This window comes from Octodon degus, unplaced genomic scaffold (assembly GCF_000260255.1).
Source record: "Octodon degus isolate 3935 unplaced genomic scaffold, OctDeg1.0 scaffold00057, whole genome shotgun sequence".
NCBI classification, from domain to species: Eukaryota; Metazoa; Chordata; class Mammalia; order Rodentia; family Octodontidae; genus Octodon; species Octodon degus.
Window position 1 is genome coordinate 5500143 of NW_004524633.1, and position 15441 is coordinate 5515583.

The 15441-nt window shown below is 43.7% G+C and overlaps 1 protein-coding gene across 6 annotated transcripts in view; it reads right to left on the reverse strand.

Moving 5' to 3' along the window:
* Positions 1-345: 345 nt before the first annotated feature.
* Wdr78 (WD repeat domain 78) overlaps positions 346-15441 on the reverse strand; it is a 58545-nt gene continuing 43449 nt past the window's right edge. For 5 of the 6 annotated variants that reach the window (XM_023718253.1, XM_023718252.1, XM_023718254.1 and 2 more), the window contains 7 exons: positions 14014-14165; positions 11935-12092; positions 10692-10810; positions 6756-6854; positions 5986-6212; positions 3833-3989; positions 346-746 (listed from right to left, as the gene is read on the reverse strand). In XM_023718253.1, the coding sequence (XP_023574021.1) occupies positions 696-746; positions 3833-3989; positions 5986-6212; positions 6756-6854; positions 10692-10810; positions 11935-12092; positions 14014-14165 (963 nt within the window). In that variant the 3' untranslated portion in view covers positions 346-695. Of the gene's footprint in view, positions 747-3832; positions 3990-5985; positions 6213-6738; positions 6855-10691; positions 10811-11934; positions 12093-14013; positions 14166-15441 lie in introns of those variants that run through there. The other variant, XM_023718255.1, reaches the window with a different exon arrangement.

The window sequence follows — 15441 nt, forward strand, 5'->3', positions numbered from 1 at the left end:
GGTAAAATTCCTACCAAAATATACCATTCTGATAACGGCCTTTATGTCCTTTTCTTGTCAAGTAGACTAAGAAGGTCCTAGAGCTTCACTTCTCAGATGGAGAGGATTTAGGTTAAATATGCGGTTAACATTTAGGATGAAAGCGGGATATAAGGATCTACTATTCTCATTGTACTAACTATCCAACAAGAAACTCTGGAAAGCTGGTTGAAAGTCGAGGGAATTCACTCTTGGGACAGGTTCTCTGCAGCCCAGGCTGGTCCTGAACTCGCTATCCACCCGCCTCTGCCCCGCCCCCCAAGCGCTGAGATTATAGGCCTGTGTATGCTACTGCACCAGCTTCAAAGTTTCACTTTAAATAATTCTAAAAATTCCCAAGTTCTGCCTCTAAAGAAACAGTTTTTCTAACCTGCTTGGATGTTTATAAGTTCACATATATACACATTTGTGCTTCAGATGTGACTAAAAAGTAGAAAATTCAAACAACCCTTTCTTAGAATAACTCTTAGCTTACATTGCAACCTAATTCCATATTTCCTCACTAAAAGTTCACCGAATTTAAGTGCAATTTAGGCATCAAATATTATTTTCTGAAATCAAAATCCCCCAGGCTACAACAGAGAATACAATGTACTGACTAGTAAACACCGTTTCTTTTTCTTTAAACAACAGCAAAAAGATATTAGAATGTTGAATTATCCTGGTTGGTTGGACTTGCACCCAAGCAAAGCATTTATTGTATCTCCCTGAAAAGAAAACAAAAGTCACACAATTACAATGCAATAAAACACAACCTAGAGGGTAAAGCAGGCTTTTAAGTGCCCTTTAACATTTATAAGTTAGCCTTGCACACACAGGCGCAACCGGGAAGCGCATAAAAAGGGAGCAAACAAGGAAGGTTTGAACAGTAGCCGTTGCTTCCTCGTATAAACCTGCTCTTTCCTATGAAAAATTCTTTTAATGAAGTTTGACAAATAATTTCATGAGAATTCAATGTGAAGACAATTTTGGCAGCTCCTGGTTAGGCTTCATGTTTAATTCTGAGCTCTCTCAGCTATATCTGTCAAACTTAGCAATATCTTAAGCTATTTCTCTATATGCTAATGCTTGATTTATTTATTTTTAATCATTTATTTATTTACTTGGTACAGGGTCTCATTACACAGGTCTGACTTGTCGTGATCCTCCTGTCTCAGCATCCCTAGCCCTGGGATTACAGGCATGCACCACTATGCCCATTTCAGTGGCCAGATCAGCATACCTGGGGCTCTGGGGCCAGCACAGCATGGGGTACTGGGGATTGAACCTGGGTCCTTGCCAGGCAGGCGCTCAGACCACTGAGCTATCTTCCCAGCCCCTCTAATACTTGATTTAAAGAGAGTACAACTTCTTGATTTCCATGTGAGATTTGTATTTTCACTTAATAACACTTATCTTTGTACTAAAAAAGACAAGATTTTTATACAACAGAATGAGAAGCAAAGGTGTATAGTCAGTTTTTAAGGGAAGGCAGCAGAGTTTACACAGAAAAGATGGGTACTGGCAGCAGCAGATGAGAATTTTCTGAATTTCATAATAAATGTGATCTTGGAAAACTTACTTTATTCCTAAAGGCTGTTATGAGCTAAGTAATTATATAAAAATGTTTTACAAACTCTAAAGAGTCCTTGACCTCTCTCAGGCTATCACACAAGTCACTCCTGCCGTGTGGCCTGTGGCCTCGCGTCTTGGGCCTTGCCCCATCCTTGGAGCAGCCAAGGTCACCAGTTCTGACCTTGGTGTGTGTCTCAGACGCATCTCTTTCTCCATCAGGCTCTCACCTGAACAAAGGAGGACAGATCACTCCTAGCAAGTGTGCAGCTCGTGTCCTCGGTGCGGAAGATCATCCGCCCTGTCCCACGGTATGCACTCAGCGAGGACTTACACAATGACAAATGGTCTGCGTTTTCTGTCTTCAGCACGACACCAGTAATACCAGAAGTTTAGACTGAGAGTATACTATGTGCCAAGAATAACTTTAATCCACCATTCTAGGGACTACTTCAATCTATCAGCTTTTGATACTGGGACCTTTATTATACCCATTGATCAAATAAAGAGATAGATAAAAATAATGGATTGTGGGGCCTGGGAAATGGCTCAGTAGAATAAGTGCTTCCCTAGCAAGCGCAAGGATCTGAGTTCAATCCCCAGTTCCTCAAATAAATAAATAAATGAATAAAATGGATTGTTTTTATCTCTTTGTTAAAAAAAAAAAAAAAAAACCACGTTGTCAGAAAACATGGCCACAGATCGGTACGATGTGCGCCTACATTTTCTTCCAGTAACTCGTTCTTCACAGGGATCCGTTTGGAGTCCAGCACCGGACAGTGTGCAGCAGGCCCCCGAATTACCGAGGGAGTCAGCTTGGGTCCCCCTGCTGTGCTCTCTCTGTCTTGCCACCAACAACGCTGTCACCAATGCCCTGCTTGCACTTAGGACCACTTGCGCAGGGCGGAGTCGCAGGCACGGCACTGCAAGGCCCTGGGAGGCAGCGCTTCCTGAGCATTCACACTGGCTGGTTATTTCCAAAGAAGTTACAGAATTTCTAGGCCAGCCGTCAGCAGGCGAGGATCTGGCTTCGGAAATGCTCCGAGGACTCAGGAGGCCCACACGGGTTTTTTTTTTTCAAATGAAGCTGGTCAGCTGGACATATGAAGATGTTGTCATCTTTTTAATTTGATACTGTTTAATTAATGAGGTTGAATTTTAAATTTTTTTTACTGCTCATGCTCTGTGAGCGCCTTTCTCTGACCATTACTCTTCTGCTAGAGCCTTGGTGTTTTTTCTTACCTGTTTTTGTATATCCTTAACATTTTAAATGTGTTTTTGTAATTGTGGTAACAGTTATCAGGTGACTATATGCAGTCACGATTTAAACATTAAAAAGAGGAGAAAAACCGAGAAGCTATATAACAATAAAGAGCATCTAAGAGCACTGAGCTGCCTGTCCAGGTTGGCAGGCAACTTTCAGAGGTGAAGTTCAGAGTAAGCCAGTCAGATAATGTTGAACCAGCAGAAAACGAGTACCTGGAGTGAGAACCCTGGAAAGCACCTACGAGACAGAGTTATTTCCTGTAAGACGATCTCTAGCTGTGTTGACAATTAGTAAGCCCCGAGTGCTAGCAGGCACGTTTCTCTTTGGAGAGAGGGCCCAGTGACGCTTCCCAGGCTGGCCTTGAACCTGCCGTGGCCAGCCGCAAGCTCCTGAGGAGCAGGCACTGCAGGTGTGTCACCATGCCCGGGGCCTCGGCACAGCGTTAAGTTCTCCACACAGCGTTCACAGTTCTTATGCTCAGGAGTGTTTTCATTTTCATCATCTTTCTTTCACAGATAAAGAAAAGAGGACGGACAGAAAATAAGCCTTGTAGGTGCCATGCCTCTGTTTCTTCCACATCACCACACTCATGACCCTTAAGAAACGCACGCCTGGGGGCCGAGGAGACGGCTCAGTGGAATATGCGCTTCCCTGGCAAGCGCAAGGACCTGAGTTCAACGCCTGGTCCCACCAGAAAAAGAAGAAACACACGCCTACCGCGTGCCATGAGTGTACATCTGAGTGGACTCACAAGACAGAGGCATGTGCGTGAGAGGACAGGGACAGAGAAAGAGGGAGAGGGTGAGGAGGGAAGAGAGACAGACAGAGGGAGAGAGACAGGGAGAAAGACCGACCAACTGACCGACAGACAGAGAGACGTGGGGGGGGTTCAGGCTGGCCTCAGACTCACAGTCCTCCTGCCTCAGCCTCCCGTAATCCCCGGGGAAATACCACTGGCTTTCTCTCGGGTCTTACCCGGCCAGAGTCCGAAGCGCTGGGCATGTTTCTCAGCTCATACACCGCCACCTGCCCATCGCTGTCTCCCACCAGAAGGCAATCTGTGTGCTTGGCAAAGAGGACAGTCGTGAACTTGATTCCCGGGTTAGCGATGTTTACAATCAGAGGGTCTAAGCTGCAACGAAGCATTTTATCTGTCAGTTCAAATGTCACAACGCTCTGCTCTTTTCTCTTAGTACTACGGATGGAGCCCAGTGAGGGGTGAGCTATAGCCCAGCTTTACTATTACCGCAGTTGTCACTGTCAGCAGCAAGCAGCAGCAGCATCTAGGGACACAGCCTCACTAAATCACTGAGCAGCCCTGGCTGGAACTTACCACCCTCCTGCCTTGTTCTCCTGTGTAGCTGGGATTGAAGGCTCATGGCCCTGCTCACATGGTCTTACTTAAATGCACAGACTAAGAAAAGTGTGGGGTTTACAAAACCAAAAGCCTCTATTTCCAAACTCAAAATTACTGTTTCTCACTCCCTAAAGAAAAAGTTTCATTTTTTCAGTGAGCCAATTCCAATCAGATCAATTAGAAGCTTGCGATTCCGGTGGGAATGCATCCACTTGAACTTCTTCACGACCATTTCTTTGCAAGCCTGGCTGGGCAGTGGGGCACAGTCATTTGGTCAAACGCATCTGCATGTGACTGAAGACGGGAGCGTCGCCACGAGCAGGATTTAAATGCAAGTGACTAGCTCTACAGTGAGCGAGGGCCTCACCCAACTACTTGAAGGTCCCAAAAGAAAACACTGGCAGTCTGCTGCGTGGTGCGAGCACTCGCAGGAGGAAGCAAATTCCTCTAACACAGAGAGCGGGTGCAGGGGAGACAGAGGTGCAGTCCGGGATGGAGGAGTCAGGTTCCCCTGGCTGGCTCTGTTTCCCTGGAAGACTCAGATTAACACAAGTCGCCATGTGCCCTTGATGGGGGGTGCACATCCTGCAGCCGCAAAGTGTCTTCCTGGAAAAGAACCTCTGAAACCTAAAAGGGCATTTTTAACAAGCTTTCCCCCCTAGTCATCCAAAACAATCTACCTATAGCCTCAAAAAAGACCAAAAGTAGACAAAGCTTTTTTATACTTGTAAAGAAGTGCTGTCTGGGGAACTCAAGTTTTACCAGAAAAAATAACATCAGAGGTTGGATTATTTAAGCAGCCACTGTGGACACAAGTGCCCACAACACAAGAGGAGCTAAGCCTTGACCTTTCTTTGGTTGATATTGTTTTAAAGGACAAACTATGGTAAAAATTTTAAATTACTGAATTATTGACTACAAGTAAAAAAAATTTGCCACTGGTAACAGAACCATTGATATTTGTCACTTATTTTAAACAAAAATGAATTTTCTTATTTCTTTTACTAATAGCTAGCATAAAGACTTATGATATTTCCCAGTAGAAATAGAATCATTAAACATTTTATTTCAATATTGTATAACTTTTCATATTAAAAATAGATGGATCTGATCACTTTTATGTAATATCCTCAATAAAAAATCTTAAGTACATACTCTTGAATATGCTTTAAAATGAGGTAAGAGAAAAGTAAATACTGCAAAAGTAATCATTTTGTTTGTTTTTTTCCTCTAATTGGAGAGAATCTTCTTGTAGAGTTAGAAATGTAATCACACCTCCTGTATACTCACCTACCTACACACCTGGCAATGATCCAAATGAATGTTAATGAATACAGATTCAAGGTGCTTATGACAGCCATTGTTTGAGGACATAGTTAATGTAAATTCTTTATTCAGATGTTTCCAAGGCTACATACAGTGTAAGAAATTAACGTCAGTACAGCATCCTAGCATGTAGCTTTATTCATAAAAGACTCATGTAGCCAGGGAGGGGGGTTGCGTGTCTGTGATCCAAGCACTTGGGAGGTGGAGAGAGGAGGATTGCTGTGAGTTTGAGGCCATCCTAGGCTACACAGTGAGATCAAGGCCAGCCTAACACTACCCAGTGAGACCCTGTCTCATGAAACAAACGAAGACTTGGAGTGAGCCAGATATTAGTCTTAAAGCAACTACAGTACACTCTAATGGATGTTAAAGCTGCTACACATCACTGAGGTTGAAGTGCTTCCACTGGAAATGTCCCCTAGAAAGCAGAACAGGTGACACTCACGTGCTCATCTGGAGATCCCAAATCTCCACTCTGCTCTCATTGGCAGCTGCAAATATATAGGAGGATTTTGGAGACCAGGCGACGTCATACACAACGTGAGTGGTTGGATAAAAGCTCAGGAAGGGCTGGAGGTGCTCCTGTTGCCACACCATGATGCCCCAGTCTGCTGAGCAGCTTAAGAATGTGTCAGGACAAAACGGGTTCCATGTCACTTTATACACCGGGCCCTAGACGTAGGAAGAATAAGATACATCAGTCACGTTTAAGACCATATATTTTAGACTTGACCAGCAAATTAAAAAGAAGATTTCTAGATTTATATGCTACCATTATTGCATGGGTATTGTTTTAGTGGAGAGTAAGATCATAAGATCTTAATTATTGCATTAAGATCATAAGATCTTAATTATTGCATATAGAAACACAAAATACAGTTGCTATCATCATCGCTAAATATCAGCACATACTACATGTTCTTAAAAACATAATAGAGAGTATTAATAAAAACAAAGAAATGAAAAAAAACAACAAAAAAAATAAAAAAATAAATGACAGAGAAAATTTAAAAAATGGATGGGAGGAGCATAAAAAGATACAAAGACCAGGGGTTTGCAAGACAGGATTTCACTTTGGGGTCAGCATGGTACCATAAGCAAGGTCTTTTGTAAAAAGTGACTTCCATAACTTGAAAGAAGAAATTAGATACGACACTGTCTTTTCAGAAATATTCTAAGATAACCTTTTCATACCTACCATAATATAATACTGACCTTATGTCTTCTATAGGTTTCTAAGTATTGTTCATTATACGAACAAGAACATTTGTGAATATGACCTTCTTCAGTGCCAACCAAATAGATATTTGTGTCCTATAACACAAGAAACCAAGATGCATTGGCTTGTGATGTATTTGTAAGCAACCTAGAGAAAAATCAGACCATTCAGGATCTATTAAAATCAATTCAGGAGCCAAAACAAGAATACGATCTTGAATACAGTTGTCGGTTGTCTCTTTCCTTTGGTTCTGAAATATTTGGTTCTGCACGACTCTGGATGGGATAGCGGGAGGTCCACCCTGGGTGCGCGCGGCACAGCCAAAGAGCCGGCTGCCTGGAGGGGAGGCGAGGGACAGGCAGTGGCTTCTGAGTGGTTGTGCTGCTTGCTGCCTGCCACCCTGCCTCGGAGCCTGCCGACTGTGGACTGAAACCTCTACAAGTTGCGGGCTGAAATAAACCTTTCTTCCTTTAACTTTGGGTGCTGGGTATTTTGTCTCAGCAATAAGAAAAGTAAGGAAAGCAGCTGTCTTTGAAAACTGAAAGGCTTATTTTCTTTTATAGATTAAAAGTTTTGTGTTTTAAGAAATCTTTCCCTACCTTAAAGTTGTAGAGATTTTTCCTACATTTCTTCTAATGGTGTGTGTGTGTGTGTGTGTGTGTGTGTGTGTGTGTGTGTGTGTTTAATGTATGATGGGGTAGGGAATCTCATTCCACTTTGTAAATTTCAATACTGACTATGTCAACACCTTCTATAAGTAGTTATATTTCACTAAGAATCTTCAAGGATGTTGACAAAATTTAGGGTGCCTGGTAAACATGCCCCGAGATTTCACTGAAGAGGTTTATGCAGGAAACAGGTGGAGGTTGAACTTGAACTTGGCAACACATGGCTCCATGTACCCTATGAAGAGTCTGGGCAGGAGACGGCTCCTCACAGTGCTGCTTCACGGCAGGAAGGACAGATATTTTGGGCCTTATCCCTTCAACCCAAGATGATCACCTCAAACCCAACCACCATCCATAATCAAACTAATATAAATGACTTTATCATTACAATAAAAGGCAGAGATTTTAAGACTGTATAAAAAGAGGAGAGCTAAGCTATTTGTTTCTCACAAAAAATGTATTTTAAAATATGTATAAAAATGCAAATAGGTTTAAAATAAAAAGATGGAAAAATATGAACCATAATAACACTAGCTTAAAGAAATGTGGGAAAAAATAAATGTAGAATATCAGAAAGGTAGAATATTAATATCAGAGTAGCCTTCTGAATAAACAGTATTAACAGTATTAAGTAGGGTTACTTCATAATGACAAGGGAGCTGATTAATCAAGAGTGTGTGACAATCCTAAACATGTCTGCATGTGCCTAGTAACAAAGCTTTAATATATAGGAAGAAAATTAACAGAAAACAATAGACAAATCCATAACTACAGCTTTCCTTTCAGTAACTGATGGAGGGCCGGCCAAATAGCTCAGGGATTAAAATGCCTGCAAGCAGGTGCAGGGGCTAGGGTTTCGAGCCCCAGGCCTGCCGTGCCAGCCCACCCCCGGCGTGTGCTGAGACAGCGATTGAGACTGGGTGTGGTGGCGCGCACCTGTAATCCCAGCTCTTGGGAGGCTGTAAACAGGAGGATCACTATACGTCCAATCTAGTAGTGAGACCCTGAATACCCTGTAGACCCTTCCCTAAAATACAGAAGAAAAAAAAACTGATTGAAGAAGTAGGAAGAAAAGCAGCAAAAGTGAAGTAGTATCCACCGCCTTCACCTGACAGACGTTTATGGAGTGCTCTAACTGACGGCAAGATGTCACACAGCTCTGTCAAGGGCACGTCACCTACAGATAGCACATTCTGAGCTTCACAGCAGATCTCACTGGGTTCAAAAATATTCCAGTCATAAAAGGTAAAGTCTCTGGTCATGGGGGGTGAGTTAGAAATCAGTAGCAGAACAATGTTTAGAAAATTACCAAAAACTGAGGCACTTTATTACACATCTTCAAGCAGAAATTATAGGCGAAATTAGAAAGCATTTTACACAGAATAAAAATGGAGGGCTGGAGGCACAGCTCAGAGGCACAGAGTCTGCCTGGCAAGCACCAGGCCGTGGGTTCAATTCACAGTACCCCACCCCCAAAAGGAGATTAAAACATCTCAGAATTGCAGGATGCTGCCAAAGCAGAACTGGGAAAGTTGTGGCACAAATGCACATAGTAGAGAAGAAATGTTGCAAATCAGTAACCTCAACTTTCATCTCATGGAAACTGAGATGGCACATTAATAGGTCATGAGTCCTGATCAAGGGGGGCTTATTTCAATAAGCATTCAAAAATAGCCATCAATGTAATCTAATGGATTAGCAAGTGCACAAAGAAAAAAAATATATGGTCAACTTAATAGATACAGAGAAGGCATTGGCAAAACCCAGCATCTCTCCCGGATGAAAATGTTCAAAACAAAGGGAAGGTAATGGAAAGAATATCTGCTTTCCTTGCCCCAATGCATCGCTGCACTGGAGGTTCTGACCAATGTAATCAAGCAAGCAAACAATTTAGAAAGCAATCAGATTAGAAAAGAAAATAGTCTTTATTTACAGACCAACCGATCAGCTCAAATTCCTTCTACCAAGGACAACTGGAAGACAACAGACTAGTGTTTCTTAACCAATTACTATTGACCTTTTGGGTTAGATAACTTTTGGGGCAGGGGGTGAGCACCACGCGGCCGGGATGTTTAGCATCCTGGCTGGTCTCCACCCCCTGCATTCCAGTAGTGAGTCTCTGACTTCACCCTGACCTACTGCAGCTGTAACAAACAAAAAGATCACCAGATGTGCTTAGAAGTCTCTTGGAGGACAAGTCCCCTTCGCAGTGCCCTTGATGAGAACCTTCATTGTCATCTACTTTCAAAGTGAGGGAGGATTTGAGAATGAAGGTAGTTAGAAGATGGTTATAATAGTACAAGTGAAAAATAATCGAGGCCTCAACTATGTTGGAGTGGTATGTATGGGCCAGAAAGGATGACGCAGTTTAAAGATGGTTGGGATAACAGGGCAGAATACAGAAACAGCTCAAGTTTATGTTTACATAAAGGGGTTAGCCATAGTGTTGCATAAAAGATGATTATATTAAGGGTCAGCTAAATAGCTCAGCAGACTAAAGTGCCTGCTTAGGCAGAGCACAGCAGCCGGGGTTCAATCCCTGGTGTGCCGGGCTGGTCCTGTCCCTGGGGTGCACTGAGATGGTGACTGAGACTGGGCGTAATAGCACGCACTTGCAATCCCAGCTCTTGGGAGGCTGAAAACAGGCGGATCACAGACAGATGTGTGTAGTGAGACCCTGTAGACCCTGTGATAAATACATAAAAAGATTATTATATTAGATGGAACACAAAAATGGATCTAATTTCTTAGCTATCCATCACAGTGTCTGAATTTCCTGATTCTAACATATCTCTAGGTACAATCAGAAGTCAAGCTTCACAAACTGTGCTCTGATTCGATTTGGATCCTGTTACATGAGAACTCAGCGGTCTTCCTGATCCTTTGGTCCTGACAGCTGTGGCCCACACTGCAGTGGAGAGCCCCACAGAGCAGGCTTGGCTCATGAGGGCAGAATAGAACAGCCGCCAGGAGGGCACGGAGGGCCAAAGTTAAGGGAGCTGTGTAAAGAGAGTCTCTCCGTAGCCCTCCAGGCACAGGCACCACCTTTCCCAGGGAACAGCGGGCAGAGCACAAGGCATGGCCCACTGGAATCCGCGCTCCTCCGTGGGCCTGCAGCCACACCCAAGTCTGTTTTTTCACATAGGGCAGTGCACAGTGTTGACTGCCTTGGCAGCACCTGGTCCTGCTTTGTGTCTCCCTGCACACACTTTGACTTTGGGCGCTGCTAGAGAGCACAGTGAGTAACGGGTCGAAACCACTCACCTTGGGATGGAAAGCAAAGCACATCCCAGGAGCCTGCCGGGATATTAAAGCCTCCCCTTTTTTCTCCTTGTCGCCTTTTTTGTTGCTGCTGATGGTAGTTCGTTTTAATCGCATCAAATCTTCATTTGAAAAAAAATGTACCTTGTTATTTATCACATAAAAAATAGTGCAAGTACCATGCATGCCTCTTTTTTTTTTTTTTTTTCTGGCACTGGGGATAGAACTTGGGACCTTATGCTTGCCAGGCAGGTGCTTATGCCACTGAGCTATCTTCTAGGACCACCTCTTCTGCTAATAATGCTACAATCGCTTCCATCTTTGTGTAGAATTAAGTTAAAATTAGTCTTTTCAGAATAACTGAAAGCATCATACCACAGCACTGCATGCACACCCATGGTTTTAGCAGTGCAATTTGTAACAGCTAAATCTCAAACACAAACCATTAAGTGAGGAATGGATAAAAAAGGTGTGGTATTTTATATAATGGAGTATTACTCAGCTATAAAAAAGGACAAACAGGGCCGGGGAGGTGGCTCAGTGGAATAAGCGCTTCCCTGGCAAGCACAAGGGCTTGAGTTCAATCCCCAGTTCTGCCAAAAAGAAAAAAAAAGAAAAAGAAAAAAAAAAAAAGACAAACACAAGGCTTTTATAGGTTAATGGATGCAATTAGAGACCATACTCTGAGTGAAAGAAATCTACATGTGTACGCATCACATTGTCTTCCTAGTGTAAGAACCTGGAAGAGTACATGCAACCTCAAAGGCACAGCAGATACTGTGAAGGGAAGCAACTGTTCAAAGGGGGGGAGCAACTGGGCTGAGGGAAAGGGGAAAAGCAAAAAGGAGGGAGAGATCCATATGCACACACACAGGATGGCGCGGGTAGCTGATTTCTGCTGGCCTATGGAAAGGAGCACTTACTGTTACCTTTGCTCCCCTTTTTAATGATTTGTATTTTTGACCAATTTTGCATGTTTATATCTGGTAATCTGAAAAACTAATTTGAAGACAACAATATGCAGTAAAACAACCATTGTTGAATTTCTGTGATTTTGCTTAGTGAAACTCTATATCATTTCTATTGTTTCTACCATTTTTGGTATCCTTTTACAAAGTTAAATGTTTAAAAGAACAATATTCTTCAAGCCCAATCCTCTTTATATAAATATGTCACACAGGGCTCACTGGCAACTTTTAATTAAGCATGCTACAAGAGAAAGCTCTGTCTCCCTCTTTTCTTTTACCGTGGGAGTCCAGGCCTTTCCGTATAACCCACTTGGAGATCCTTCCGTCTGCTGAGATGGAAACTAGGAATTCCCTTTTATCGTCACCCGTGGATCCCCGATCTTGCTCGATCCACTGCAGCTGCCACACAGGTCCCACGTGTTTCTGAGGTGATTCACTAAAGCAGGGAGGAATGCCAGTGGGAGATTAGCGTGATGATGTTAGGCGGCTTAAAGCACGCGTGATAAACACGGCCCCCTAGAGAATCAGGGTAGATTCATACAGTGACGCTTTTATTGTTCAAACTGAGCTTTTAAGGATTTTGAAAAATACGATAGATGACTACTCTGCCATGATGTTCGCCATGGTTTCCTCCCCCCAGCCCCACACGCCTACAAAAGGAAAATGTGATTGGATTATAGGTATGTCAGTTTGAGATGAGCTACCCTAACAAGAATACAGAAACAAGTATTTTCTTCTCAGGATCTGCTTTTAGTACTCCTTTAGTACATCCTTCTTTAGTTCTGTAAATTGTTTTGTGTATTGTTCTTTTATTTACTTTTAGACACACTGAATAAAAGGTAACTTCACTTTTATTTTTTTTTAATAGCTTAAATCAATTAGTCGTTAAAGTCTTAGTAAACAGTTCTACAGCTGGTTAGATAACTCAGCAGACTAACCACCAGCTTAGGCAAGCGCAGGGCCTGGGTTTCGAGCCCCAGCACCACATGCCACTGGCCCCACCACTGGGCACACTGAGTCTGCCATCAAGACCTGGCACGGTGGTGCACAGCTGTAATCCCAGTGCTGGGAAGGCTGAAAACAGGAGGATCACTATAAGTCCGAGCTGTGGAATGAGACCCTGTACCAAATACATAAAAAATTTAAAAAGTAAACAATGCTTTCTGTCTTTCACGATTGCCTATTATGTTGATATTCTGTCTGACTGATTAAATTTTTTCTGAAAAAGTAGAATCATTTCTCAGAGTATTGACTTTTCCTATCAAATGAATGGGGTACTTCATCCTTGATACTAATTCTTTAGGTTTTTTATAGAAACTTTACAATGCAGTAGCTCTGAACTTGTAAAAAAATTCATAGATTTTTGCATAGTGAGTAAAACTTCACAGATCCTCATACCTGAAACAAACGCTAAGGTCAGCTCTCACGACGCTATGCAAATAAGTCAGGGGCTATCTCAAGTTCTAAGTTATTCAAACACTGCTATAAATATGCCAGCCCTTGGTCTCAGTGCCATCTGGCCTAATGCAAAAAGTAATCAATAGATTATTTTTCATCTTCAATTTCCTGTTTTTCTCAATATAACCCATTCGCTCACTCACTATTAATTAAACATTCACAGCTACTGCATGTCCAACACTGTGGGACACACTGAGAAAACAAAGCTATGATCACCCCTGGTTCTCAGGGAGCTTACGCATAAACTCAGGCAGATCTGTCTATCTGCAAATAATTAACGTTCAGTGTGACACGGGCTGTGGAGAAGGCATGTGGGGAGATGGGCCAAGGAAAGGAAGGCCCTCAGGAGGCAGCACTGAAGCGAGTTTAAACATCACCTTACACGGCCGAACCAAAGGAAGCTGATGGGCAAGGCAAGCAGAGAAGAGAAAGGAAGGCAGGCTTGGGGCGCACTGCTGCGACTCCGGCACTCCAAGAGGCTGTGGTGGGAAGACTACGAGACTGAGCCCAGCCTGCACAACACAGTGAGTGAGAACCTGTCTCCCAGAAAGCAGATAGGCAGACAGACAGACAGACAGACAGACAGACAGACAGACAGACAAAGACAGGCAGACAGACAGGCAGGCAGGCAGACAGAGAGGGAAGAAAGAGCAAGAGAGCTGGGGGCTGTAGCTCAATTTGGGTTCAAGTCAAAAAAATTTTAAAAACAAAACAAAAAATCTAAGGCGATCATTATGACAAGCATTCCAGCTGGAGAAACAATACGAAGCAGAATAAAATGTTTTACAAGTAATAGTCACCCTCTCAGTAAGCACACAAATGCTCACTTGAAACTGAATGCAACTAGAATGACTCTCCCAGAAGGCACGTATCCCGCGTGTAGCGATCTCGGGCTCTACCTGCTGTCCAGAACGGGAACATTGCTACTGCTCTGCACGTTATAAATCGCAATTGTGCCGTTGTAGTAGCCGACTGCTAGCAAGTTAGGCGTCCCGATCGAGAAATCCACAGCAGTGACTCCGTATGGACTCGGATAAACACGTTCTGGCCACTGAATAAAAACATAATCCCATGACACTGTAAACTGGTTTTTACAGCCCACTGTAAGGCAGCAGCCGAGACCGGGCTGGTTGGCACTGGGGATGTGAGCAGATGGGGCCTGTTTTCAGTTACTCCTGTCTTCCTAGTAACTTCCAGTAGAAATGAAAAGAAAACCGCAGTTAGTCATTCCTTTATTCTGATAAAACTAGGAATCCTGAGCCATCGGCCCAGTGGCTTCACGCATGTGCTTAAGAAGCTGCAGTGTCATAGCGTGCCCTGCTCTGCAGGGTTAGCACAACAACACGCAGCTCGCTGCCCACGGGACACGCGAGCTACAGCACACGGCCTGCAGCCGACACTCCTGTCACCGGTATTGCGTAAACTCATCTAAGGACTTCTCAGCAAGAATGGGAAAAACCCGCCAAGCTACTCTGTTGTCCACCTCCACCAAGCCTCTTCTGAATCCTTTTCTTTTTCTAATCACCTTGGTGGAAAGGAAGACAGGCTAGCAGGGATGAATCTTACGTTATTCTTCCACATTTAAAATGACTCATTTCTGGGGGGCTTTATGCTGTATCAACCCAGCTTCCTGACAGACAAGCTATTTATAAAACTCACGTCACTTTTATACAATTTCCTGGCCCTTCTCTACACTTCCCACGTCACATTTCAGTGTCGACTTAAGACTAAATGGGAAGCTTTAAAGCGAGCGACCGAGCAGGGCTGTGTCATGGCGGAGCGTGGGGTAGGAACTCAGTCTGCTGGCAGAATTCATGACAGTGAGAAGGTCAGACTAGCCGACCGTATCTACTGAGTATCAGGCGATAAGGAGCGACTCACATATGAGGTGTGCTTGAAGTACACAGTGAATTTAACTTTTAAAAGTGTGAGGGCTGGCCAGATAGCTTAGCGGATTAAAGCCCCTGCTTAGGCAGATGCAGGGACCGGGTTCGATCCCCAGCATGCCATGTGGCCCCGCTCCCAGTGCATGCTGAGATGGCAACTGAGACTGGGTGTGGTGGCGCGCACCTGTAATCCCAGCGTTTGGGAGGCTAAAAACAGGAGGATCACTATGAGTTGGATCTGTGCAGCAAGACCCTGTACATCCTGTACTAAATACCAAAAAAAGTGTATTGCAGTAAAAGACACCCCGCCATGCGTCCCCTCAACTCCCTTCTCCGTCATTCACGTCGCTTTCTGAAGCAGTTCCGGAGTCCTCTCTCCTGAGCATCCTCAGGCGTGAGCAAGGACACACGGATGCTGCTGTCACCCACCATCCGAGAGGC